A 26719-nucleotide genomic window follows, 5' to 3' on the forward strand; every position below is an offset into this window, starting at 1 on the left:
TTGAGTTTCCAACCAAAATTACATGTACAACACACGACTTCTAACGAGGGGAAGACCAAACAGCAGTGACTACATTACCATATCCGTATAGTATGAAGCAGCCAAAGAACAAAGCCACCATTTCTTTGCCATATCTTTCTACCCATTTTTAACTTTTCCAGATGTAGTTACAACAAAGTACAAGTTATAGGATTTGGCTTAAGCTGTGTGCAGTTGTGTTGAAATTTAAGACAAGCCACCAGCTGCTGCAGATTAGGCTTCCTGATCACCAAAGATGCGTTTGCGGAAGTCGGTAACCATGAGGGGAAGACCCTCCCGCAGGGGAACCTTGGGCTCCCAGCCCAGGAGCTCTTTCGCACGGGTGATATCAGGTTTGCGCTTGTGTGGATCATCAGCAGTGTTTGGACGGAACTCGATGCGAGCATTTGAGTCAATGGTGTCCTGGACAACCTTAGCCAACTCCAGCATGGTGAACTCACCAGGATTACCCAGATTAAATGGTCCTATATGCTCTCCTTCCATCAAGCTCATCAAACCTTCCACCTGCAAGAATCATCACATCAGAAGGTTGATCTCAATAGAATTGCATGGTAGAATTAAATATTGGTTTCTGTTAATAGAAAACAGGGGATTGCTCCTAGTTTCAAATACGAAAGGACAAAGTATATTAATCATTTCAGTAATGCTACTTCATCTTCATGTATGAAACAACAAAACACAATTATACTCTCAAGAATGTATGCAAATAAGGTAACAGCAAGATATCAGGTCATTTATATAGGTCAGGTCTATTATCATGTTACAGAGAGACAAGACCCACCAAATCAGAGACATATTGAAAGCTCCTAGTCTGCTTGCCATCACCATAGACAGTCAAAGGCTCTTTCCTTAGTGCCTGAAAACCATCAATGCAACAAACATGATCTCAGTATCAAAGCAACAGTTGAACCATCTGTAAATTCAGGAGCCAAAAGAGGGGGGGTGGCGAGGTGCAAGCAGTGGCTACCTGAGCAACGAAGTTGCTGACAACACGGCCATCGTCAATGCACATGCGAGGACCATATGTGTTAAAAATTCGAGCAATCCTCACCTAATTACAACACAATATCATAATTTAACATAGTTTCCAAAAGAAGACAGTAGTCTGAATGCTATCCATCACAAATAACCTAAACAGCAACCTCAAGGTTGGCACCACGGTGGTAGTCCATGGTCAATGTTTCGGCTGTGCGCTTGCCCTCATCATAGCAGCTTCTAACACCTATTATCGAATAAATAATTTTCATTAGAAAATCTCTTGTGAAACAAGCAAAACATTGCTTACATGAAAACCAAACAGTATATGACAAATACAAGGACTGCTTTAGGAAAGGGTTAGCTGTTCCAGTGTTGCTGTCAAATGTTAGGTTGAAGAAATGCTCCTAGTCCTTTCTCATGTGTTGTTTGATTTTTCTCTAATGCTCAATTGTTGTCGCTGTTTTCTCCAACGCTAGTACTCTACCCTTATAAGGTGGTGTTTGGGGGGGGGGGGGGGGGGCGCATCCACCAAGTGGTTGGCCCTCTTGGAGGCTAATTCTACTGGGTGAGAAGTGTCGTCTTACAAAGGGAAGGTTCAACTGCTCAAAATATTAGGATCACTCAACCACAGTCCCCGCATTTTGAATTCCAGCCAGTACCCTTCCTTTAAAAATGAACATCTGTATTCTAGGAGTGGCTCCATAGTAGTATAGCCTTTGTCAATGACAGAGTCATCCAGTAATAGCTTATTTTTTATGTCAGTATTTTAGTGCTTAGAACATTTTCTAGAACAAATAAACATAATTTTGAGTTCCATACTCTTATTCTGTTCTACCACAAGAAATTAATACGGAGTACTGACAGGTGACAGCTTAGGTGTTCCCATACTCTTATTCTGTTCTCCAACAATCAACTCAGTCCAAACATGAAAGGTACTATCGTAAGTTACAAATAATGCAGATACATTAAAGAATATGTTAAACAAAGTATTGGTGGAGAATTATTACCAATGGGGTTGACATTGCCCCAGTAAGTCTCCACCTGAGGGTGCTGGAGGGGATCACCATAGACCTCACTGGTACTGGTCAGGAGAAACCTTGCCCCAATCCTCTTGGCCAATCCAAGCATGTTCAGTGTTCCAACCACATTGGTCTTGTGTCATCTCAAAGATTAAGGCTCACAGTGGCCATTAATAGAAACTAAAAGTTACCACTCAATAAATCAAGATTTGGTTGTTTGACCTCTCGGGACAGATTCAGCAAGAAATTCACTACACTAGTTCTAGTTGTTGGAAAAAAACTGTATGCAAAATTAACTACAAAGAAAGAGCAACAAGCTTGACTTGGTTTCTTTCACTCAAAATCTTAAATTTTCAAAGTTGCTTGCTAAAAAAAAGAAACAGAAGCTGGGAAAATTATACAGCTCAACTAGGTGCAAGTATAATTTTGACCTTCAATCCTATTTGGAGTTATAACAACATGAAGCAAACTTTTATTTCTATCAGCTCATGAAGTTGAAAGCAACTAGAGGCGTGGATTACGAAACACCAGATCCGAAGATCTTTCTTTAGAGCAATCCAGATATGCCACTTTTATCTATCAGAAAGCAAGCCCTGACTTCTTGATCAGATGGAGTATAAAGCATGCAATGAATTTGGCCAAAAAAAAAGGGGTAAGGTTGACCATATATTCAAAAAAAATCAAGATGAACACCTAATCTCCAAAATTACAGCTGAAATCTATTCGTACTGTCTGTTAACCATATGTGATTTAAAGGGCGTGATTTTCCCATTAAAAAGTATCCCAATCCAAAAAAAAAATGAAGAAACCCAACTATCAATTGCAGCAAACTTGGAGGAAAATTTAGACTTCCGGAATTGTATGAGCAAGGATATGATGGTCTTGATGGGGTTGTACTTGTAGTGCACGGGGCTGGCGGGGCAGGCGAGGTGGTAGATCTGGTCGACCTCGAGCAGGATGGGCTCGACGACGTCGTGCCGGATCACCTCGAAGCGCGGGTTCGCGAGGTGGTGCGCCACGTTGTCCTTGCGCCCCGTGAAGAAGTTGTCCACCACGATCACACTGTCGCCGCGCTCCACCAGCCGGTCCACGAGGTGGCTCCCGACGAACCCGGCGCCGCCCGTGACGAGCACCCGCAGCGCGCGCCGGCGGAGGCCCAGCGGCACCTTACCGCCGGCGGACCCGCGCATCGACGACGACGGGAGCGAGGAGAGGTGGCCGAATGTGGCCGCGACCCCACCGCCCCCAGCGGAGGACTGCTGCGGGCCGGAGGGGGCGTACAGGGAGAACAGCGCGGCGGCGAAGAGCATCCCGGCGAGGGCGAAGACGGGGCGGTGCTCGGCGGCGGCGTAGCGGGCGGCGCGGGTGAGCCAGGAGAGCGGCTTGGAGGGCTTGGGGGAGTACCCCCCGCCGTCGGGGGCGGAGCCCGGGGCCACGCCGCCGCGGTACGTGAGCTCCGACGCCATCTCCCTCCGGCCGCCGGCGGCGAAGAAGGGGGGGCGATTTGCTGCTTCGCTAGATGAAAAAAAAAAAGGTCTATCTCACTGTGAAGTGGGCCCTCCTATTAATTACGCGGAAGGTGGAATGGGCTCCGCGACCGTCGCCGGTGGGTTTATCGCAGCGAGAGCAGCGGAGAGGGTGTGCGTTTAATACGAGAGGAGACGGGGCAGCCGCGCTGTAAACAATCTTTTAACTAAGCTAGATTTTCATTTTGGTATATATGTTAATTTACCATTACGCTTTAAGTATACTAGGCTACTAGCTAGATACCCGCGGGTTTACGTGAGAACAGTATGATAATATTGTATATATAAATTCTAAAAAAATTTCTTACCTGTTTATATATTTGTGTCCTTATCAATTATCCATAGGTTATAAATGGTTGGGTTGTATGGTGTGCCTTTTAGGGGGAATAGATGCAATTTACACTCTTGATTAATCATCCGAAGGCTAAAACAATCGAAGTGATGTGAAAAGATACAATTTACACGCTTGATATATCATTTTAAGGCTAACAACAATTGAGATGATGTAATTTAATTTGCACCCGTGACGTATCATCTTAAGACTAAAATCAATTGAGATGATGTGGCTTCGTGAGGAAAGAGAGAATGAAAAGTAGGAATTACTGACTCAAACAACGGAGAACAGTATGTCAGAGAAAATTTAGGATCTGGTTAGTTTACGAAAAGAAAATTTTTTAGGTGTTATATTGAACGCTTGACCGGATATCAAAAGAGTTTTTTTTGACACGAATGAAAAAACAAATTTCATAGCGTTAGAATGATTAAATATTATGACAAATATCAATAATTTCTAAATTTAGGTGCCCATCTTTTAGCTTGTTGTAAAAAATAAGTGAAACGTCGTATTCGTAAACTAAGACCGAAAAATAAACTATGATTAAAACCATCTAAAATCAACTATAAAATTTAACTTATAAATATTAAAAAAAAAAGATCATGATGTTAAACTACTTTGGACCAGAAGATATAATCAACCTTATCCTCGTTGATCAGTCACACTTGCTAGAGGATGACACCTACTCAATCCACTCGAGCCAATTGTCACCTGCGCTTGCCAACTACTCATTGGATTTTCTTTTCCAAATGAAACGGAAAATCTGAAATGCTCCCTCTGTTTTTCTTAATTTGGCTCCATTAGCTTTTTACATTTGTTTGAACATCCGTATTACTTAAAAAATTATATAATTATCATTTATTTTGCTGTGATTTATTTTAGTATTACAAGTACTTTAGTTATGACTTATTTTATTGCATATTTAAAAAAAATTAAATAAAACAAATAGTTAAACATATGTGAAAAACTTAAAACATCAAACATTGAGAACAGGAGGCAGTATATTTCAGTGAATTGCTGGAAATGTGAAAATGTTTATGATGACACCAAGAAGAGGTACGTACAGTATAACCGTAGAAAGTCAGCAGATTGCTGGAAATGTGGAATGTACTTTGCATCCTACTATTTTTCATGTGAGACTTTTCGGCGTCTGGACGCATGAGCTCGCTTTAAGCGCCTCCGTGACCTTACAAACCTCACCTTCCTGCATTCTATTCCCATCATAATTCATCAACATGCCAAGCCAAGGAGCAGCGGCTGCCTAAAATATATGTCCTGCCCAAATTTGCCAAACTTCGTTTGATTCATCAGAAGAACCGTGGAGTTCAGTTTGTTCCATCAACATCAGGTTGGCATGCAGTACCATCATCAGATCAAACTTGGACTAGCTGGATGCATGATTTGAGCGTCTCTGCGTCTGTACCGGAAATAAATAGATGGGGTGCAGTGCAAGTCACTGTTTGGAATCTGTTTTTCGAGGGCTGGAGCAATAGTGCAAAAAACGTCTCGTCTCTGTATGTCCAAGCATTACATGTTCTGAATATTTCAGGCATAGGTTTGTCAAGTTTTTTTGCCCATAGGAGGATCTAGTGATCGTTGAAATTAGTTTTGGGCTTTAGTCCATAGGAGAAATAATTTCTAAGAAAACCTTAAAAGTCTACCTCATAGAAGGTATGTATGTGAAGTTTAATCTCACCTTGCTTATTGTACGAGATGGAGGCCTCAATGAGAATGATATACTAGCTATTTGAGTAATGGTGTAGAAGAGAACTAGAGCGATAGCACCACACTCACTAGCTCGCCTGGCCGGGCTTGTGCATAGGAATGGTCCATCATAATTGACTCCTGCTACTTGTGTAGATGTGGTTTTGTTTTATAGTTTCGTTTTACTGCAGATTTTACTGGACTTATCTATAATTTGTTTCGGGACTCTTATTTATCTAGTTAACGTGGTGTTCGGACATATTACGCATAATTTATCTGGTTTGCTTACAAGTTGTTGAGATAATGCCGAACTTCTGATCACGCATCCGGGTCTCTCTATAATACCTACTCGAGCCTCCACGCAGTATATGTGAAAAAACATTTAGGGGTTGCAACCTACTTTGTACTACACCGCCACAAGTTGTCTACTTCGTCCCGCTCACCGACGTGCACCGTAGATCAGGAGAGTAGGTCTCTGGGACCATTGCCTTTAATGTCATGCACTGGGAGAGGGTGAATAAGGTTTTTGGCAAGTGCTACAGACGACTACTCATGTTTGTCCACCACAACGTGTTATCCTTCTTCGGTTGCAGACTTACAGTATGACATCATCAACATGTGCTGTTGCGCAGGGTTCATGCTTCTATTGCTGCAAGCGCTCCTATTCAAAACCCGATTCTAAACCATCGGTACATTCCAACGATGTTTCTTATAGTTGATGTATTCATGTGTAGTGCCTTAATTTACATGTCTATATCGCCTCAGATGGTTCTGGTCTTTTTCATGCTCAATGTTATTTATTTAAGAATAAATTAAATCTACATCCGCTTATATTTTCATCGATCAAAAAACCTTATTATAGGCAATGTAGATTAAATATAGCTAGATCTGATGAAGCATTAAGTCCGAAAAGTTTTCTGGTTTTCAGATGGGAAATCAATGTCACTCTGTGGCTGACAACTATAAATATATTTTAGGTTGTTAGGGGCAAACATGAAGGAGTTCGGGATGTTTGTTAATGCCATAATTTGGAAATAACCATTGAAGCAAAAATTGAGAACAGTAACCGAATCGGACAAGAAAGAAGAGCGATCGAACTGAAAAAAGGTGGAAAACGACTTGGGTGCAGCCGATAGAGTTTGAGTCGGATTGGAAAAGGAGTATGATTGAGCCTAAAAAGCATACAGATAGATTCGAAAGCAAGATAGAGTCTATATAATCTTTTATATGTAAATATTAGAGTTTGTTTTAGGTAATATCTCTAATTAGAGTCCGTGTGCAATAAGTTAGGTATTAGATATGGATTCATAGCCAGTTTAGTTAGTTTTTCGGGGTATAAATATAGCACCCCATGGTTTGTAAAGACATCAACAATCTTATGATCAATACATCTTCGACGCATTGCCAAACTTTCGACACGAGCGAGCTCTTGACACGAGGTTTGTCAGCTTCGCAATGTAGTTCGTAATTGTCAATTCGTTGATCGGCTAGATAGGACTGCCTCGGTTTAGTTCGATCCCCTGCCTAGTTGTTCGATGATTTATCTGAGGCTTGCTATTAATTTGATATGTTCTTGGTTTGAAGTAATGATAGGTTCTAGATCAAGGTTCTATGAGTGCTTTATTTGATCTATCGATATAAGCTTGGTTAACTCGATTCTGCCTCGGTTTAATCCGATCAAATCTAGTTAGTCAGATTCATATTAATAGATTGGGTCTGTTGTCCGCACGATCTTATTGCTGGAGTTCTAGCCAGCATTATCTTAAGTATTTCATCGGCTTGTCCATTAATTTTATAGATTTTCATGTTTTCTATTGTTATATCTAGCTAGAATCATACTGTCTCGGTTTGGTCCAATCAATATCAATCTGGTCTGATCTACCTTTAGAAGCTTGTCCGATCTACCAAGCTTAATAGATGAGTTGAAAGATTACGCTGGTTTAATAGCTAATTCCCAGTATACCGCAATATTACCTTGACTTCATGCTTGGTTATGTTTAAATCTAAACTGTCTTGATTTAGTCCGATCTTCTAGGTTTAACATAAATATGCATGTGTATGTTTATTATTGTTTCATGCTAGTGATTAGTCTAGTTATCCAGTTTTAATGTATTTAATTCATCTTGCACCCTATCGGCTACTGACTGCATGTGCGATAAGTACTAAGTCGGTCCGATTGGTTGATTAATTTTGAAACTGTCTCGGTTAAGTCTGATCTTTAAAGAGAGATTAGTTGGTTGAACTGTCTAGTGATTATCCTACTCATAACATAGCCAATAAGGTCTACTTTTACGTTATATCATGAAATTCCTGTAAAGCCGATTGTTTTAACGTATCGACTAGGGTCCTGAAGCGATATCGACTGTTTGGCCGATAGAGTCTTTAGTTTTAACAGTTTTTCCTGCCTTTTTCATATCTTGTCAGCTACAGGATTAAACTGGCTGGCATGCCTTGTTTCTAAGAATTTAGGTCTTGTACTAGAGCGTTTTAAAAGGTGACTCTCAGGCCTTCGTGTGTGACATGTCAGCAGTCAACAATGTTGAAAAGCAAAAAAAATGTTAAGAAAGCCACTACCCTCTTTGTGGGATACATTCTTAGTATTCTCGGTCATCATCTATCATCTATACGATGTTTATATGCACATAAAAGACACACAAGAGTTGTGGGATGCATTGAACCATAAATTCGGTGCTATCATGATATCAATGATATGTACAAGATGGAGCAGTTTCATAACTATAGGATGGTCGATAACTGTTCTATCGTTGAACAGTTTCAAGGTATTCTGTCCATTGTTAAGGAACTTGAACTCCTAATTTGTATTTTACATAACAAGTTTGTGTCTACATGCATTATCGCAAAATTACATTTTTCATGGAGAAATTTTGGTATTGCGCTCAGTATGTTACCCATATAGCAATTTTCCATTTAAAAATGAAAACCATAGACCACTGGCTAGTTCATTGAACTCTTTTAACCTGGAACCATATCCATTTAATGTGAATAGAATTAACATGTAGGGTTCAGAATACAGCATGCAGCCGAAAAAGTAAACCAATTCAGGATACACGAATTAGCCTGACTACCAAACTTATATAGTAGCCAAGCTTAAGCTCATAACCAATCTATAAGAGAAGAATAAAGGGACATAAAAACCCATAGAGATCAGAAACAAAGAGGTCATCAACACAGCGAGTAGACAAGTTAAAATGTGAGCTTCATGACTGCATCAAATTTTCTTCCCATGCTCGCCATCTTCCAGTTGTTGCAACTTCGATCACATGCCCCTTTTGTTGCCTCCGGCCCGATCAAATGTGCCAAATCATGTTCAGAAGTTGATTTGCTTCCACTTCCACCGAGGCCGACATTTCGCCGAGCAGCTTCTAGACGGCGAAGCAAGTCGGAGAACTGCAGCGGTCACCGCGCAGCAAGCAACAGAAAAAGGATGTAGCAATGGAGGGGATGCAGCAGTCAACGTCACACCATGATCCATCTGCTGACCTGCAGTTGCAGGCTTGCAGTCGAATGACGGGATTGTCATCATATTATTAGAACAGTAGAAGCACATACTTACCCTCGTATGAACTACATGTTTTTAATAATACATATAATTTATTTCCATATTTATCCTCCCTCAAATCCTACTCCACTTGCTACCATGCATTGTAATTTGATCTAAAATCATTGGATCGAACTAAATAAACAATCCACGTCCATTTCAAGGTAACTTAAAAAAATTCTCTCTAACGTATAAGAGTAAACCCGACAGATCATCCATTATGAAAATAGATAATGTGAGGTAAAAAAATTTCAGCGTGTCATTTATCTCATCATTCATATTGGAAAGAGGAACTTTAAATATGAATGTCATCTCTCATCCATCCAATCACGGAAGGAGAGAACAATATTAATATAAGACGAGGTAGTTGCGACGTATTAATAAAATATATATGGATGATACAATATAGATGTGTTGTTAGAGTGATGCATGATATGAATAGAGAATTTATTTCGAATAGTCATCCAAATGATAATACGAATGATAAAATTTGAATGGTCTACTGTGAATACTCTAAGACAAGAGGAAGAATTGAGTTTAATCCAACACTACAATACTACAATAATCGCATGCTTAATAGACCACATTTCATCTCCACAATACTTGAATTGAAGCTAGTTACCGATGGCGTTGCCCTCGAAGCGGCTGATCCTGAAGTGCCGGAGCTCCACCCCGGCCTCCGCCGCCGTCTTCGTCCCGCCGTCCATGGCCATCTCGGCCAAGATCCTCCCCACCGTCGGCCCCATCTTGAACCCGTGGCCGGAGAACCCGGCTCCAACCACCACGTCCTTGCCGTACTCCCCGCCGAGGAAGTCGATCACGAAGTCCTTGTCCGGCGTCATGGAGTACATGCACGGCTGCCGCACGACCGGCCCGCCGGCGGTCTCCACGTGGTCCGGCATGAACGCCTCGATCCACCGGGCGACGTGGGAGGCCACGTCGCCGCCGCCGGTGGCCCAGTCCCGGCTGTCCGGGTCGCACGGCGGGCCGCCGTCGTAGTTGATCTTGATCAGGCCCGGGAGCTCCAGCGACGGCGTGCTGTACACGTGCGGCTCGCCGTAGCTGGAGAACGTCGGGAAGCCGGCCTCCGCCGTGAGCTCGCGCTCACGGCCGGGCTTGATCTTCCAGTACAGGACGAGCATGTGGAGCGGCTGGATGGGGAGGTCCACGCCGGCGACGGACCTGACCAGCTTGCTGGTCCAGGCGCCCACCGTCACGACGCACTTGGCGCCGTGGAACTCCTCGCCGCCGCTCGTCTTCACGAAGACTCCGGCCTCGCCTTCCTTCTTGACGATGCCGACGACCTCCGCATTGTCCCTGATGACGCCGCCCTCCTTGACGGCGAGAGCCTGGAACATGGCCACCGCCTTGGTCGCGTTCAGCACGCCGCCCCCGTGCTCGCTGACGGCCGCCACCCACCCGTCGGGGACGCCGCGGAACGCGCCGCCCCACCTCACGGCGAGGTCCACCTCGCCCGCGCCGGAGTTCTCGACGGCGGCGAGCAGCGAGGCGTCGCCGCGCGGGCCCATGGTGAGCTGCGGCGCCGGGGTGAGCACGCGGTAGCCGGACTCGGCCTCGGCGTCCGCCCAGAGGCGGCGGGCGAGGCGCACCATCGGCGGGTAGTGCGCCTTGGCGTAGGCGTCGCGGATGGTGCGGGACGCGCCGTGCGACGAGCCGAGGTGGTGGAGCAGGTCGAAGCGCTCCAGGAGCAGCGCGCGCGCGCCGCGGGACGCCGCCGCGTGCGCCGCGCAGCTGCCCATGATGCCCGCGCCCACCACGATCACGTCGAAGTCGAACCGGCCGGCGCCGCCGGCGGACGCTGCGGCTGCGGCCATGGCGCGCGATCGAACACTACTCGATACGCAGGATGGAGTGAGTACCCAGCAAGCACAGCACTGCACTGAGCATCACATCACAGCCTAGTATATATAGTACAATAGAGGCGAGCTTGTGACGGGCAAACTAGGAGCAATTTGCAACTTGTGCACTTCAAATTGTTTAAATGGAATTCATCTTAAGTGTATTTATTAAACTGTGCTAAACTGCTAAAGTCATCGTAGAAACTGTAAAAAAAATCGAGAACGTAAGAATTGGCTTTGATGTAAAGAGCATGCGAAACTTCTGAGGCGGCTTTCATATGAAAAACAAATGAAGATGGCTAATTTCTTTTTGTACCCGACGGCGGCTATCAGACCGTGCACTGATTAGTGTATACTAATTGAAAATGAAAATGAAGCCAGATCACAATCACCATGTTTTGCACGTCTAACCATACACAAACTGAGTAGGTGTGCTACCAAGGTTGGTTTGGTGTTTAAGTGGGTAACTTATCAACCTTGGCAACACTCTTCCAGTTTTCCTGCTGGTTTGCACTGTTCATATTTTTGGCAATCCATTTGTGCAAAATGTAACATGTGGAGTCACGTTGCATGGATCAATGTAAGAAGAGTAACATGTACATGTTTCCTAGTATGAAGCGAATAAGCATCTAGCATCTGAGCTAGATTACAAGTTACAACCTGTGATGCAACTGGAGAGAAAAGATAACAAAAAATTGTCCATTAGCTCATAAGATAGAATTGATTATGACTTGATCAATAATACAGTTACAAGTGTACTATAGCGTGGCCAAGTTCTACCAAAATACCAAAGCCATACATCACTGCATGTCTGCATGGCACATGTTTGCAGCCACTCCCAAGTCCTAACTCCAAGTATCAGCGGCTTAGGTCACTGCTTACGCATGTATCAGCAGCAAAACGAAGTTTATTATGGGGCATAAGAAAGTACAATACAAAATATACCCTTACCAATTTTAAGCATAACTAGTGCCTAATTGAACGTCTTAATGGACGATGCACAGGTTTTCCCATAAGAAAAATGACAGAATCAGCAGATCAGTAGTCCCCCAAATAACAGCAAGTGGTACCAAGAGCTTCAACTGCTGGCTGATGCACGGAACCGGATTCAGTGACATTACACCGTGACATTCTCGGTGGCATTCTGTCACTGACATGTGAGACCCGTATGTGCCTAGACCCACATATCAGTGACAGAATGTCACCGAGAATGTCACGGTGCAATGTCACTGAATCTCATTCCCTGATGCACAGCATAGATCATAGATGCACATACAGAATTCTCAAAAACATGCTTACACAACTACCAACTGTCCTGAAACAACAAATCAACTATACATATATCGATACATCAGTAATTAGTTTGATTGCACCATCAGCACAAGCTACAACAAAGAATCAAGGAAATTGATTCCAGAGAACTGTGGTGGTTCATGTAGATTTTTTACCAAGATTTCAATATTTTCATCTCAAGGAGTCCAGCATCCTCACATCATGCTTCTTGCGCCTACAACGGTGATGACTCTTCTGCTCCCCAAAATTATTGTCACCAGCAATGCCCATCTTATTCATATCTGCAATACAATCTGCATTGTAATAAATCAGCAACAATTAGAATGTTTGTTAGGTGGATACAAAAAATGATTTGAAAATTAGATCACCCCTCTATTGCAGGAACAAACGATTGATGCCAAATCCAAGACAAGGGCATCTTTTGTAAAACAAAAAGAAATGCACTCGTCCTTATGATGGTCAGAACCGAAAGCTTCCGAAACTGGCGGGGTACAATTAGCATAACTTTAAAAGTCCATCACGAAAATAAGAACATCTGCCATCAATTCTTCTTGTTTGACCCATCGTGATAACAGTACAGCACAAGGGAAAAAAATTTCACGGAATTAGCACCTAATACATGCATCTAGAAGTAAGAAATATTTTAGTTGTTCATTTGACATTTAAAAAAACAGCTTAACAGATTGAGTTGCTCAAACATATTTTTATGCACAATCACCCAGCAGACAATTGTAGCTACTGCAACAGAATGAATGGGCCTCAAATGACAGTACTACAGGATTGCACTAGAACAGACATTTGGTTAGCTGGTATATTTCAAACAAGATCAAGTTAACTTTATCCAAAATTTAATCAAAATATTCCCTTCCTGAACACATTGACGTAGTCAAGGATTTAAGCAATCATTTAGTATTTGTCAATAGACAAATATAACTAAAAGGCATGGTAGCTCAATTAAAATTCGACAAATTTCAAGGACCTAACCTCAATCCAACTAAATCAATACTACCTCTGTTCCATATTGTAAGTCTTTCTAGCCTTGCCTAAATTCATCATTTTGATGAATGTATATAATTTATATATATGTCTAGATTCATTAGTATTCATATGAATCTAGGCAAAACTAAAAGGTCTTACATTATGAAACAGAGTACTAGATATAGCACGAATATGCATGCTCTCCACCAAACCAAACTAAATGTATTGTAAAACCAAGCAGCTAGATAGACATTTCCAGTCATTCCATTACTCAAACTACCAAAAACATGCAAAAAACAAATGCATTTCTATCACTATCCCATCTCACACAGAGGAACTAGAAAATGAATACATTCCTTTGATCAGAACCCACAGGTAGAATATACATAGATCAAACATCCCACATCCTAGAACATAGTTAGAACTTAGAATGTAAAATATCAACAAAGTGGCCTATAACTGTTTGATCCAGACCGATAGCTGCAGCCAACAAGCCAGGATCTTAAACTATGAGGTTTCTAAGCATATTATCTGAAGAATCATACAGTTTCTCTATACATGAAAGGGAAATCGTGAGCTAAACCAAAAGATTGTCCCAATAATTGGACTTAGCGACGCCAATCACCTCCGATTTCCTCGCCCCAGAAGAACAGCTGCTGCCTTCCGTCCTCTTCCTCCTCCTCAATCTCATCCCCATACCCAAGCTCCACGTCTCCCCGGTACCCCGGCTCGCTACCATATCCGGAATCCACCGCGGCCACCTCCGCCGCGGCGCCCGCCCCACCAGACCCGGATCCAGCCCCTCCAACGGGCGCAGGGCCGAACTCCGTCGCCATCGGGACGTCCCTCATCCGCACCTCCCCGACATCCGAGGCCCACATCTCGCCGCTGGAGTCAGTCGCGCCGCCGCCGCCGGCGCCGCACGTGACGTGGAAGTCGGAGCAGGTGCCGGATCTGCGTCGATCGCTGCTGCGGCCGGACACCGACCGCGAGCCCCCTCCGCGGCGGCGGCGCTTGCGGGGGCCGAGCCACCGGAACGACCCGCCGCCGCTGGCGGAGAGGGGAGGGGTCGGGGTCTCCGCGTCGGCGAGGTGAGCGGATGCGGGAGCGGTGGAGCGGTCGGACAGGCAGGGCTTCTTATGGAAGGGGTGCCAGGAGGCGACGACTTCGGCGAGGAGGAGGTGCGGCGGGTGGTGACGCATCGACGGCGCGCGCGGGGTCATCGGCGGCGGCGGCGGCGAAGCATCGGGGTTAGGGTTTGGGTTGGGGAAGGAACCACGCGACGCACACCTCATTTTGTCGGGACGAAAGGGACTGGGAATTTGGATTTTTTTCTGGAAGGGACAAAATTTAATCATTTCGTTCACTCTTTTATTCGAGTACTCGTTTGATGATTAGCTAGGAAGCTAATTTTCAGTTCAATTAAACAATTTTATATTCGTCATGATCCAAAATTCTGCATAGTTTTATAAACTTTTTAGGTTACCTTCACGCAAAACGCAACTTATATATTTCTTCCTCTTGCTAATCCTTTTGACAGGTGTTCGATATGGGTTGCTTGCGGGTCTCGGCCTCTCTTCTCTCGTACGTACATCTATAGTTCCAAAATAATTTTGAGGTTTATCTTTTTACTTTTTCGTAGAAAATTTAAATACCGTATTTATAAACGGAAAATATTTATGAATAAATTTTTTATGTATGTGTTCTTAATGTTCTAAAAGCAAAGGTTAAAAAATTAACTAGGATAGAAAAAACTTTAAAGTTAAAGTTAAAAAAATTAAATTTTAGCTTATTAGCATAATCAGAAGCAAAAAGATGATGGTGTTTATTTTTTCACTCCAAGAAAATATACCAATATAAAGAATTACAATATCTTTCACTTTATCAAATAGCAATACAACTATCACCTATATTATTTATTCCAATGCATTTATTCACTATTTTCACAAACTTTAGTACAATGATTACTTAAAATGAATTTATTGTCAAACAAATTAAAATGGACAAAAATAATTTTATTTTCGGATGGGGGAGTACTTATTTAGTCTGTTTTTTTTGTCACATGATAATTATGCAGCGATACCTACCTTGTTAGTAAAATACTTTCTCCGACTTTTTATGTTTGACACTATTAATTTTTTAAGGTTGTTTTTATCATTCGTTTTATTCAAATTTTTTTATGTAACTATAAAATAATATGGTCATACTTAAAAAATACTTAATGGTAAAAGTCATAACAAAATAAAAGATAATTATTTATTTTAAAATGATACGAGTGGTCAGATGTAGATTTAAAATTTAGTGGTATCAAACATAAGAAATAGAGGGTTATTCTATCTCTAATTTTAGTAATTATATAATATTTAATTAAAATATGTTGATCCATCTATCAACTATTAAATCCTATTACACATAAATGTTACACAAACATAACTGCACTTTCAATAGAAATTTGTTATGGCTAAGAATTTTACCATTGGTTTTATTTTAGGAATACACCCTTGGATGTGTGTGTATATTTCTATGTGGATGCATGTAGTCTTCTCTCTAAACTCTTTCACTTTTCTCCCCGAGCCACACAATTCAAGCTATATAAGCTGTTATTACGCACCTCTTATGGATCCATCATGTTGGTGTCCATCCACCTTTTGCTTAGCGATGATGCCTTTGACACCTGTGGAACCCACTAGCCATCCCAAGATTTCATCTCTACTTTGACCATCTCTCTTGCTATGTGGATGCATGTAGTCTTTTGTCTAACAGAACTCTATCATTTTTTCTCCTTGAGCCACACAATTCAGGCCATGCAAGTCGTTGCCACCCACCTCTTACGGATCCACCATGTTGATGCCCATCAACCTCGTCACTTACCGGTGATTCCTTTAACACCTGTGAAACCAACTAACCAGCCCAAGATTTATTTCCTATTTTGCCCATCTCTATTTTTCCTTTCTCCCTCATCATCTCCCCTACCTCTAATATGCGCACATGTAATTCATTGTTACACAACCACTAACTTCTTGATGGCCTTGCCATCTCCATCATCCCTTGACTCTAATGATACCGGCGTTGCCACTCCCTACACCACTCCCTACCATATACATCAACCGCTAGGACAAGTCTAAAAAACTATGTATTTTGCCCTTTTCCCATTCACCATAGCTCAACACGACAAGGCTCGATCTCGCTGAAGTTCATGGAGAAGACAGTGAGATAAAACCAAAACACACTACCACACTACTCACAAAGCAGATCATACTCTAGAGGGCTCATTTTCATCTCATGTTTCATTCAAACCCTTTTTTTTGCCATGCTTAGGACTGGATGGATGTTTCCTTATTTTTTGTTAGCAAGCTTTTCAAATTATTAAACAATATTTTTATAAAAAAATTCTATGTCTAAGTTATTTTAAAAAAACAAATAAACTCATTTTCAAGTTTGCAGTAGCTAATGCTTAATTAACCATGTACTAATAGCTCATCCTATTTCATGTGTCATGAAAATCAATCTAAACCTCCAAAAAAACAGTGACTTTGGTGATGCCACGCTACCGCACAACAGTTCCATCATCTTGTTTATGACAAGCATAAGCGGAACGGCTGACAATCACCGGATTCAAAATATTTGTCACTTTTACCATGGATGTTTTAATCTTGAGCATTAATAACTTCAAAATGTTTAGTTTATAATTAATGAAAGCTATATATTTATATCAAAGCACAATGCACCTTACTAATATGGATTTCGTGTAAGGATGTATTAACTTTTCACAGAGAAGGACGACATAACAAGTATTTAAAACTAGAGGAAGTATTAAAAATAATTATGAGTAACACTTTTGTATATATGTTCGTAGTGATATAAAAACAAATTATATAAAAGAAAATATGAGAATAAAATCCAAAATCAACATTTTTTTCAATGTTCACTTATTATATTATAAAATAAAAAATGTTTCCGTGGCATGTCAGTTCGTACTCTCGCCATGACTGAATCATGTGAAAATTACTTCCATATGACTTATGCTCAACAAGAATGCAGAATTGCTTCATAGCCTAATGGATAAGATGTGGTTTTATGAGCATGAGGTTTATGTTTTCGAGCGCCGCAAGTCTGGTACTGTGGATGCATAGAGTCTTGTTTCTTTTTTGCACGCTAGCTAGTCTTTTATCGCATTCGCATGACTCAATTTATAGCTCTTCACGACACAAATCTTTATTTTTTTAAAAAATCTAAGTGGAAATACAATTAATAATTAAAAAAATTAAATCAAGGATTCCGTTTCTATTGTTTAAAAAAGAAATCAAACATATGTTTTCGTCTGAATAGGATGTAAAATCCACATCCAATTCTGATTTGAAATAACTGGTACATAGAAATATGGTAGAGGGGAAGAAGAGATAGGAAAATAAGAATGGAAAAGAAAGAATAAAAGAAGGAGAAAAGAAAAAAAGAAAAAAGAGAAGAGAAAAGAAAAGAAGAAAGATTGAGAAAACAAGAACAAAGATAAAAAGAAAATGAAAATTAAAAGCTTCTCCGTGCACTGTTTAAAATTTAGTATTTACATCAAATAAAAATTTAAACTAGAATGACTAATGACATATTAGTTTTAGTGTGCCTCTATCTTTATAAATAACAATATGTTGATTATAATTTGCTATGTTCGACTCAATGCACAACTTAGTTTTAAATTTTATTTTAACCTGCGTAACTCAGAGTTAACCCGATGTATCCTACTGGAATTGAGAACATGTGCAGTTGGAACTGAACTACACAATAAAGACAGCAAGCAATCTGAGTCATCCATATTTTGATCGGATGGCCCATATACACAGTCACAAATATATATATATATATATATATATATATATATTTATATTGTGCTACGATAAAGTTTAGTGCTATAGTAAATCATCAATCTGAACTATTGTTTTTGGATTCGGATCAGGTGAAGTTGCTATCGTTACTGCAACTTTAACAGTAACACCTGATCTGACCATCCAACAAGTATTGAACGCCCACACATTAACAACCCTTTATTCTTCTTCCCATCTCCAGCGTTTGAAGAATGTAGCAGTGGAGGGAGCGCTAAACCGTAGTCACAAAAAGGGCGAACAAATCAGTGGGTACATGAAGTGCTCAAGGCCATGAGCTCTGTTGCTGCTGCTTGGTGCTCATGGCACGGGTGGTGATTAGATTAGGAATAGACTGGTAGAGTTTAATTAGGAGGTGGTGAGATTGGCCTTGGACTGCTTGGCATTGACTACTGCTTTTGCGTTGGACAATTCAATTTCTCTCATGTACAATGATAAGCCTTGCTCCCTAATTTTGGCTCTTGTGGAAGCTGATCGACAGACGGGAAGAAGGTAAGGATTGTTTTTTGACGAAGCACGAAAATGAAATCTACTTCATAGGTTGAGGACTTCCATAATGATTGTTTGTATGGTCTCATACTTGCCATGATTCATGAACTAATGAAAACAACGGTGCAGTTTCCTCAACAGCAAGAAGAAAGAAAACTAGAGGAAGACAACGAATTTAAGCGCTAGTTGGAGCGGTTATGCGTCCCGGCCGTTTGATCTCCTGTTAATGGTTCCGATTGACTACCGCTAAAGTTGTAGTCTCTGTATGAACTACACCTGATTTGAATCTATGTGATAATGAGTACAACTGCTTAAGTTGCGGTGGCACCTAATCGCGATCAATCGTACTGATATTTTTGTGGATACGCTTAGGCCTTGTTTAGTTTCTAAATTTTTTTTTTTAAAAACATCGTATCGAATTTTTAGACACCTAAATAAAGCATTAAACATAGATGAATCAAAAAACTAATTGTACAGTTATGTAAGAAATCTTGAGACGAATCTTTTAAGCCTTTTTAAGCCTAATTAGTTCATGATTAGCTATAAGTGCTATAGTAACCAATATGTGCTAATGACAGATTAATTAGGCTCAAAAGATTCGTCTCGTGGTTTCTAAGCTAGCCATGAAATTCGTTTTTTTATTCGTGTCCAAAAACCCCTTCCGACATCCGATTAAACATTTAACGTGACACTTTTTCTAAAAATTTTCTCGCTCTACACACCATCTTAAAAAAAAGTCTGACTACCGTAATCTGAAGGCCGGACACGTGTCGACTCCACACTTCCGTAGTCCAACCCCACCGCATATAGCGGGGGCCCGAGCCGCCAGAACTTTTGCGATTCATTCCGTTTCCACTCCACGCGGCGTCGCCTCCGGAGCCCCAGAACCTTCTCGACCCTCCTTCCTCCCTCCCTCCCCGTCCCGCGCAGCGCAGGTGAGACCTCCGGCCATCTTTACCAGTACTACTGCGGGTTCTTCCCTGCGCGTTTTTCCTTCTCGATCAATCACCTCCTCGGCTCCTCCTACTATCTATCGTCCTCTCTCTCTCTCTCTCTCGCGTACGCGGCGGCGGGGAGGCAGCGCCTCGCCACCGCCGCAAGGTGGCGGCCGGCCTCCTCCGTCCGCGCTCTCCCTTGCGGCGACCCCGGACGGGCTTCCTCCCGCTCCCGCCTTGTTGGGAGTGGCGGTATAATAGCAGATTTCTCGTTTCTCCTGCCGGCTTCGCCCGCCCGCCTGCGGCGATCTCCCGCGAGCAGGGGCGCTGTTCGTCCTGCGTCCTCACCGGTGAGCATCCATACATCGGTTACGCAGCCACATCATTTTTTCTTTTCTATTCCTCTCTTCTGGAATTTGCGTCATAAACCCTAGATAGGTATCTTCTGGATTCGGCTTAACTTGCATTAATAACGTTAAGGGAAACTAATAACAGTTTTTCCCAAGAAGTTCGGGGGATTCAACTGAAGTCCCATGTGGCCATGTCCCACGCAAGATCCGCCCCTGCAATCTAGTATGTTAATGACACAAAGATTGTGTTGATAGAAATAAAGATTGTATTGATAGAAATCCGTCATCATTATGGCGCATCGAATTGAGGAAACAGAGGAAGGCAGGGTTGTCCTGCTCGGCTTGAAGCTCTGCTTGGCTGCTTGCCTTGGCTAAAGTTTGGACAAAGGCCCTTTTGAGTCCTATATATCGGTTGGCTACTCCATGTTACAATAGCAGTGACCTTTATAGACGAGGGTACTAGAGTATATCTCTTTTGTAGATATTGTATAGCCTCTATAACTATACTTATCTCTCTACTTTTGAGGACTCTATTGTATTTCCATATTGTTGGCTTTATATATATATATATATATATATATAAATATATATATCAGTTGTCCCCTTAATTCAGAAGCTTCACATCTCTATTGCTTCGGCCACTGTTGTCTATTGCGACAATATTGGTGCTGTCAATATGCCGGCGAATCCGATTCATCATCGCCGCACGAACCATATTGAGATTGATATCCACTTTGTTTGTGAAAAGGTTGCTTTGGGAAAAATTCACGTGCTTCATGGTTCGTCTTCTCACCAGTGCGTAGACATTATGACCAAAGGCCTACCAGTTCAGTTGTTTACTGAGTTTAGGTGCAGTCTTTGTACGTTTCCCGCTGAGACTCGGGTCGGTATGAGAGTATATCTTTCTTGTAGTTATTGTGTAGCCTCTATAACTGTAGTTATCCCTCTGTTTGAGGACTCTGTTTACTTTCCATATTGTTGGCTTTATATACCAATTGCCCCCTGTACTACGGGTGTGGCTTAATTTCATTCTCTCTACAGAGGAGCTAGCTAATAATCATAAAACATATACATACACTGGAAGTAAATACTCAACAATTGCAAAAGTAGGAAATAGATAGATGGCCCATCTTTCAGCTGGATATGAACCCTTCTGATGTAGGTGCCGACCCAGAATGGTTGCAACACTCAGTATGTAGACTCCCATTTCGTTGTTAGATAACTATAATTGAACATGGTGTTGGTGCTTTGTGTGACAGTTATATATACCTTTTTAAGTAAGAAAAATGCACCTCACTGCACATGGCATTTTTTGTTTGGAAAATATCTTATTTTTGTTCTGAAAATTTAAACTTCGTTTGACTAAGTTTAGTGTAGTTGATGGTGAAAACTATGTTTGGTGCATTCAAAGTTCTCCTTTCCGACAGCCTTGGTACCATATAAATCTCCAAGTTCTGGAATGTTGAAATTCGCCCTTCCCCCATCTTTGCTGTTATTTGATGATATGGGTCTACAAGAATAGGTACAATATAAAGACTAGCACAGCTGGCCAGGGAACCATCGTGCATGCATACCCAGCCCACTAGGGACCCGTGTTCGAATCCCGTTTGGTGCGCATGTTCACCTTTTTTTTCTTTGTCAATTCATACCAAGTTCTTCTTTGGTGTCCATTTAAAAAAATTAAAAGGAGAATTGTAGGCACACCAAATTATTTTGTTTCTATCAATTCATACCAAGTTCCTCTTTGGTATAAAATTTTTAATTTATAAAAGAAAAGGTTTAGGTGCACCATTATTATTGTAGTGCTATGCTCCTCTGTGCCTGAAGTGTTTTCCCGTATTCTTTGAGACAATATTTATTAACAGAACTTTGAAATTGCAATGCTTTTTTGTCTTGTATATTTGCATCTATAATTTAGTTGACATGCCCTTAACTCCTATTATCTGCAGAAACAATGAGCAGACGCAACAGCCGCACCATATATGTAGGCAATCTCCCCGGGGACATTCGTGAGAGGGAGGTCGAGGATCTCTTTTACAAGGTGGGTTTTACTGCTCTACTTGTATCTAACTCGGTTCTTTTTCACCTTCATCTTTTTGCTTCTGCTTATAAGTCAAAATTTGAATTTTCAACTTTAAAATTAGAGTTGTTTTTGGGGTTATTTCATCGTAGTTTATTTTTCAGCCTTAGTTTTTAGATCGCTAAGAACACCTATATGAATGTTTTATTCATATAAATTGTTTTTCGTTTGCAAATATGTTACGATCACCCCCTTTATAAGCAACTGCCATTTCAATCAGGTTGTAGCTGCATAGGCATAATATATTGTGTAATTTCCTACCCATTAACGTGCCTTAGCTTATTAATGTGAGAAATAGCTAAGGGTTGAAGTATTTAAGTTACTATTATACTAGTCGTTGATGGATTTAAATTATTAGTATAATATTAAGGATTATACAGGCTTATTGTTCCTTATTTCATAAGCTATTTGCCTTGTGTCTCTAAAGAAATGATATTTAGGAAGTTATACCGTCCACATTCAATATTATTGGCTGTTTCATCTTGCAATGTCTTGTCCTGTGGTTTCAGTAGTGAAACATTATTAATAGTACAATTATTGATGTGTTCTTGAGCATCTTTCAGTTTAAATATTTAGATGCAAATCCCTATACATAACAACTGACAGCATGACATCGTCAAAAAACTAGTTACATATTGCAGATGTGTATGTGCAGATAGCCTGACTCGCAATATATTTCATGAGTCATATTCATATTAAGGGAGTTGTATTGTAATCGTCTAATTTCATAAACTTGTCGTTTTGGACAAGGCTAAAGTCAAATTTTAAAACTTTGACTATGAATAACTTTTAAAATTTATATTTTGGAAGCATAGGGACTATAATGTATAGATTAATCTTGAAATTTACTTTAATAAAATCATATGTTTATTGATATTTTTATATATCTTGTAATAGAAAATAATCTAGTCCAAAATTACAAGTATTATGGAACAGAGGGAGTACTTATTTTCTAAGCTAATGTGGAGGGGCAGTTGTGAAAATTTCAGCTTTTCTTATCCCATGCAATAGTCAAGAGCCTTAATTTTGATAACATGCATACCTTTTTTTCCTCTTCAATTTATTTGCAGTATGGACGTATTTTGGACATTGACTTGAAGATTCCTCCAAGACCTCCTGGCTATGCTTTTGTTGAGGTGAGCGCCCTTTTGCAATGGCCCATATTTTCTGTAAGGATGCTTGATGTGCTGGACTTCTATTGAAATTTATAATATATTCCCTATTATTACCCTGATATTATGTCATTTCTTCTTTAATGGTTGATTTGACTTCAATAAAATTTACAGCTAGATTTTTTCCAGATTAGTTTTAGTTTTGGTATAGCTAAGTTTCTTTTAAGATGTAAGTATATTTTAAGGCGTATAGCTAAGTATTGACTGCTAACAAAAAAAAATGTGATATTGTAGTTTGAGGATCCTCGTGATGCTGATGATGCAATTATTGGCCGTAATGGGTATAATTTTGATGGCTACAGGTTGCGGGTAAGTATGTCAAAATTTTCTCCTATCTATTCTTGCAGTGATCTTAAAAGAGGACCGCTTGGTTTTTCTTTTGCCCGAGACTTTAGATATTCTGTATACAGGTGGAATTGGCTCATGGTGGAAGAGGTCAATCTTACTCATATGATCGCCCAAGAAGCTATAGCAGTGGACGACGTGGAGGTGTTTCTAGGCGTTCTGAATATCGCGGTTTGTAGATCTCTCTCATGGATGTGTTAGTTGGTGTCTCCCAACAAAGAATGATGTTTTTATTTGTTGAACTATACAGTTATGGTCACTGGTTTACCATCATCGGCATCATGGCAGGATCTTAAGGTATTGGTGTTGTGCATAACTTCTATTTGTAGTTTTTATGTTTTTGCTGCAATGACCTCATTAAGTCATTAATGCCTTTATATTCAGGACCACATGCGACGGGCTGGTGATGTCTGTTTCTCTGATGTATACCGTGAGGCTGGAGGTTAGTAATAAATGCTCTCTTCATGTTATGTCATTATAGCATGGGCACTGGTATGAGGAGTAATTGTTTATGTATTGATCTCAATTTTAATTCATTTTCCTTCTGAAATCAAGATTCATGCTTTAATCTTTTTTGTGAGAGTACACAAAAATTTTATTCATTATCTCATTATAAGACAGAGACTGGATGACGTCTGTCAGCTGGTCATCAGGCCCGCCAACCCCTCAGGTCAGGGAAAAACATAAAGGAAGTCCTAAAAGGCTAAAACTGAAAGTTAAAGAAATGACCATGTCCTATACTCAAGCAAACTTAGCCTTCAGAGGCCTATCCATATAGTTTGCGGGCTAAGTCAATGACATTTGTCTTCTTTTTGTGTTGCAGCAACTGTTGGAATTGTGGACTATACAAGCTATGAAGACATGAAGTATGCGGTACGTTCAATGTCATGCCGCCTTTACAAAATGCATTCTGAAAATATTATATTTCTTGGTATTTGTTGATGGAACATTTTCATATGTGCTAGTTCCTGTTATATTTGGCATCTATTCTTATTATCTTTTTATGAACTTACAGATTAGGAAGCTTGATGACTCGGAGTTCAGAAATGCATTTTCACGTGCATATATAAGGGTATAGATTTTCCCTTTTTTGCTATGACAATAGGTAATATCATAATATGCCAGCCACGCACATTTGATTGTGACCTTATTTAGGTGAGAGAGTATGATGACAGATCAAGAAGCAGAAGTCGCTCTTACTCAAGAAGTCGTAGTTACAGCAAGAGCAGGAGTCCGAAGTATGTTACATTTTTATTTCTGTTCTACAATCAAACCTCATTATGACAGCACTGATTGTTGACTCCATTGTTCCATAGGTCTGTTTCTCGGTCACCCTCACCTGTGGATGAAAGGTATATCTTTGTATATAAGTTTTTTCTGGCATACCATTTTGTTGCTAAAGAGAATCATGTGTCCTGGAATTTTGGTCTTGATATTACTTTGAAACTTGCACTATGGCTCATAAATATATGATTGAAAATCTTGCATGATGTTTCCATTTACATTAGTGACATGAATTTCCTCTATAGTACAATGGCTAAATCACAGTGCTGGATGGCTAACGTGCAATGTTCAAGGTTTTCTTTTGTTTTCCTAGATCTGGCCATGCGGCAATCTGGGGGCTGCTTTCATATATATTGGATGTGTTGAGAATCAAAAGGATGGTTTGGAACTTTGGATAGTAGAGCTGGATTTGTATGGCAAATGGGAAACCACCAGTCCTAGGAGACAGTAAGGACATGGGAGTGGATTTGTGTTATTATTGAGAACCTGTGGGCTAGACACTTAAATTTCATTTGCTGCATCTGCATGGCGCATGGGCCTAAATTTTTTTGAGATCTAAGTTTGATTTACTTATTACGCATGGACCTAATTTTTATGAGGTGTAAGTTTTATTTACTTATTATTGCATCCTGATAAGACAAAATTATGATACTCTTCATCATTTTTATGGAATGTACATGTGTTTTTTGCACAACAAAAGAAAGTGATCCTGCTTAGCTTTTATGTGCAGTCTGTTGACATTGAATTTTTTGTTCATTGGCACATATTAGCCAGTAAGCATGATTACAAAATATGCGTACTTATCACTGTGGTTATTCCTAAATCTGTTTTTATTTTTTACATGCCTTTACACCTATACTGTTTGGTTTGTGTTGATCTTTTTAGCAGTAGTTTTTGGATGAAATTGCACTGAGTGATGGGTTTTGGCTGTCAAATTTTGCAGATCGATGTCAAGATCGCAGTCCCCTGTTTCTTCAGTAAGTCTTGCAACAAACCAACAATCTTTGTGAAGTGAACTAAGTCCTATTTTCAATCATTTGCTCATTGAAATTCGCTTTTCTCTGGCAGCCTTCTCGTGGAAGATCTGTTAGTAGAAGCCCAAGCAGGAGCTTATCCCGCTCTCCCTCTCCTGTAATACCAAATATTCCACCCATCCTCATCAAAGAAAAATGAAAAGATAACTCATTACACTAGTGAAACACTATGATCATGTGCTGCCTACGTTGTTGCAGGTCAAATCTGACTGAACATGAAAACCCTTCAAGCAGTGACAACTACTTTAGAATCCAGGAACCTGGAAATCGAGGATAAGAATGGATTGAAGATCAGGTCGTCCCTGGATATGGCTTCACTTCACTGTTTTGCCGCTGCACCTCTTTGTTTAGGAGGTTGACTTCTGTTTAGTATTATTCACATTACATTATATCTGCGAAACAGAGATATTGTGTCCTGTTGTAGTCAATAGTCGCAGAGTACTTATTTTACATCTAGTAGGTGGATGAATTATCTGCACTCCGTTATGAAATTATGTTGCAGTCATCCAAGGATGAAATCGACTCGAACATTGACTAAAACTAGATATACCATATTTATGTTTATATTTTTATTATAGGGCCATATACAAATATGGATACCACGAAAATGAGAACGAATATCATCAAATACTGATACGGTTGAATATAATTTGGAACTGATATTTATCGAAACACAAAAACACCTTAGATTGAAAAATAAATAGAGACATAATTAGTCTTTTTATTCAAAAGAATATATTAAATTCATGTCGAAAATTAAAAAATAGAATTAATTGATATGAGGTTGTATCCGTATTAGACTCTATTTAGAATCTTATTTATTTCAAAATTAATTAGTAACAAATGTAGTTGATATGGACTCCTTTT

The 26719-nt window shown here is 40.5% G+C and overlaps 4 protein-coding genes across 7 annotated transcripts; 1 reads left to right on the top strand and 3 right to left on the bottom strand.

The window, feature by feature from the left end:
* Nucleotides 1-120: 120 nt before the first annotated feature.
* On the bottom strand, nucleotides 121-3646 carry LOC102700853 (UDP-glucuronic acid decarboxylase 4). Its single transcript, XM_006645755.2, has 6 exons — nucleotides 2912-3646; nucleotides 2025-2172; nucleotides 1182-1261; nucleotides 1007-1090; nucleotides 821-895; nucleotides 121-543 (listed from the first exon to the last, which is right to left on the bottom strand). Exons 1-6 carry the CDS (start codon nucleotides 3500-3502, stop codon nucleotides 253-255), a joined length of 1269 nt encoding a protein of 422 aa, XP_006645818.2. The 5' UTR covers nucleotides 3503-3646; the 3' UTR covers nucleotides 121-252.
* Nucleotides 3647-8598: 4952 nt separating this feature from the next.
* Nucleotides 8599-10994, bottom strand: LOC102701130 (probable sarcosine oxidase). 2 transcript variants are annotated; one of them, XM_015841318.2, is made up of 2 exons: nucleotides 9782-10994; nucleotides 8599-9101 (listed from the first exon to the last, which is right to left on the bottom strand). In XM_015841318.2, exons 1-2 carry the CDS (start codon nucleotides 10992-10994, stop codon nucleotides 8929-8931), a joined length of 1386 nt encoding a protein of 461 aa, XP_015696804.2. In that variant the 3' UTR covers nucleotides 8599-8928. The 2 variants fall into 2 exon arrangements, with proteins under 2 accessions (XP_015696804.2, XP_040376004.1); XM_040520070.1 differs by having other exon boundaries at nucleotides 8912-9114.
* Nucleotides 10995-12329: 1335 nt separating this feature from the next.
* On the bottom strand, nucleotides 12330-14625 carry LOC102705856 (one cut domain family member 3). Its single transcript, XM_006644060.3, has 2 exons — nucleotides 13915-14625; nucleotides 12330-12604 (listed from the first exon to the last, which is right to left on the bottom strand). Exons 1-2 carry the CDS (start codon nucleotides 14582-14584, stop codon nucleotides 12483-12485), a joined length of 792 nt encoding a protein of 263 aa, XP_006644123.3. The 5' UTR covers nucleotides 14585-14625; the 3' UTR covers nucleotides 12330-12482.
* A 4880-nt stretch (nucleotides 14626-19505) lies between these two features.
* LOC102701405 (serine/arginine-rich-splicing factor SR34-like) lies at nucleotides 19506-26480 on the top strand. 3 transcript variants are annotated; one of them, XM_015832865.1, is made up of 14 exons: nucleotides 19506-19587; nucleotides 21887-21978; nucleotides 23088-23153; nucleotides 23424-23498; nucleotides 23600-23705; nucleotides 23785-23831; nucleotides 23919-23976; nucleotides 24358-24407; nucleotides 24550-24606; nucleotides 24690-24772; nucleotides 24851-24886; nucleotides 25762-25795; nucleotides 25887-25949; nucleotides 26051-26480. In XM_015832865.1, the coding sequence occupies exons 2-14, from the start codon at nucleotides 21892-21894 to the stop codon at nucleotides 26063-26065; spliced, it is 777 nt and encodes a 258-aa protein (XP_015688351.1). In that variant the 5' UTR covers nucleotides 19506-19587; nucleotides 21887-21891; the 3' UTR covers nucleotides 26066-26480. The 3 variants fall into 3 exon arrangements, with proteins under 3 accessions (XP_015688351.1, XP_015688352.1, XP_015688353.1); XM_015832866.1 differs by having other exon boundaries at nucleotides 19527-19937; XM_015832867.1 differs by lacking the exon at nucleotides 19506-19587 and adding an exon at nucleotides 24156-24204 and having other exon boundaries at nucleotides 21895-21978; nucleotides 26051-26479.
* Nucleotides 26481-26719: the final 239 nt, after the last annotated feature.

The sequence above is a fragment of the Oryza brachyantha genome, chromosome 1, assembly GCF_000231095.2.
Source record: "Oryza brachyantha chromosome 1, ObraRS2, whole genome shotgun sequence".
Classification (NCBI taxonomy): domain Eukaryota; kingdom Viridiplantae; phylum Streptophyta; class Magnoliopsida; order Poales; family Poaceae; genus Oryza; species Oryza brachyantha.

Excerpts from the sequence above, each read along its gene's own strand:
- LOC102700853 (XM_006645755.2), bottom strand. The coding sequence starts at position 3,502 with ATGGCGTCGGAGCTCACGTACCGCGGCGGCGTGGCCCCGGGCTCCGCC. Across the intron at positions 2,173-2,911 it reads ACAACCCCATCAAGACCATC|AAGACCAATGTGGTTGGAAC; the intron begins ATATCCTTGCTC and ends TTGAGATGACAC. Across the intron at positions 1,262-2,024 it reads GGGCAATGTCAACCCCATTG|GTGTTAGAAGCTGCTATGAT; the intron begins GTAATAATTCTC and ends ATTCGATAATAG.
- LOC102701130 (XM_015841318.2), bottom strand. The coding sequence starts at position 10,994 with ATGGCCGCAGCCGCAGCGTCCGCCGGCGGCGCCGGCCGGTTCGACTTC. Across the intron at positions 9,102-9,781 it reads CTTCGAGGGCAACGCCATCG|GTCAGCAGATGGATCATGGT; the intron begins GTAACTAGCTTC and ends CTGCAACTGCAG.
- LOC102705856 (XM_006644060.3), bottom strand. The coding sequence starts at position 14,584 with ATGAGGTGTGCGTCGCGTGGTTCCTTCCCCAACCCAAACCCTAACCCC. Across the intron at positions 12,605-13,914 it reads CTGGGGCGAGGAAATCGGAG|ATTGTATTGCAGATATGAAT; the intron begins GTGATTGGCGTC and ends ATTACAATGCAG.
- LOC102701405 (XM_015832865.1), top strand. The coding sequence starts at position 21,892 with ATGAGCAGACGCAACAGCCGCACCATATATGTAGGCAATCTCCCCGGG. Across the intron at positions 24,773-24,850 it reads AGCAAGAGCAGGAGTCCGAA|GTCTGTTTCTCGGTCACCCT; the intron begins GTATGTTACATT and ends ATTGTTCCATAG. Across the intron at positions 25,796-25,886 it reads CGCAGTCCCCTGTTTCTTCA|CCTTCTCGTGGAAGATCTGT; the intron begins GTAAGTCTTGCA and ends TTTCTCTGGCAG.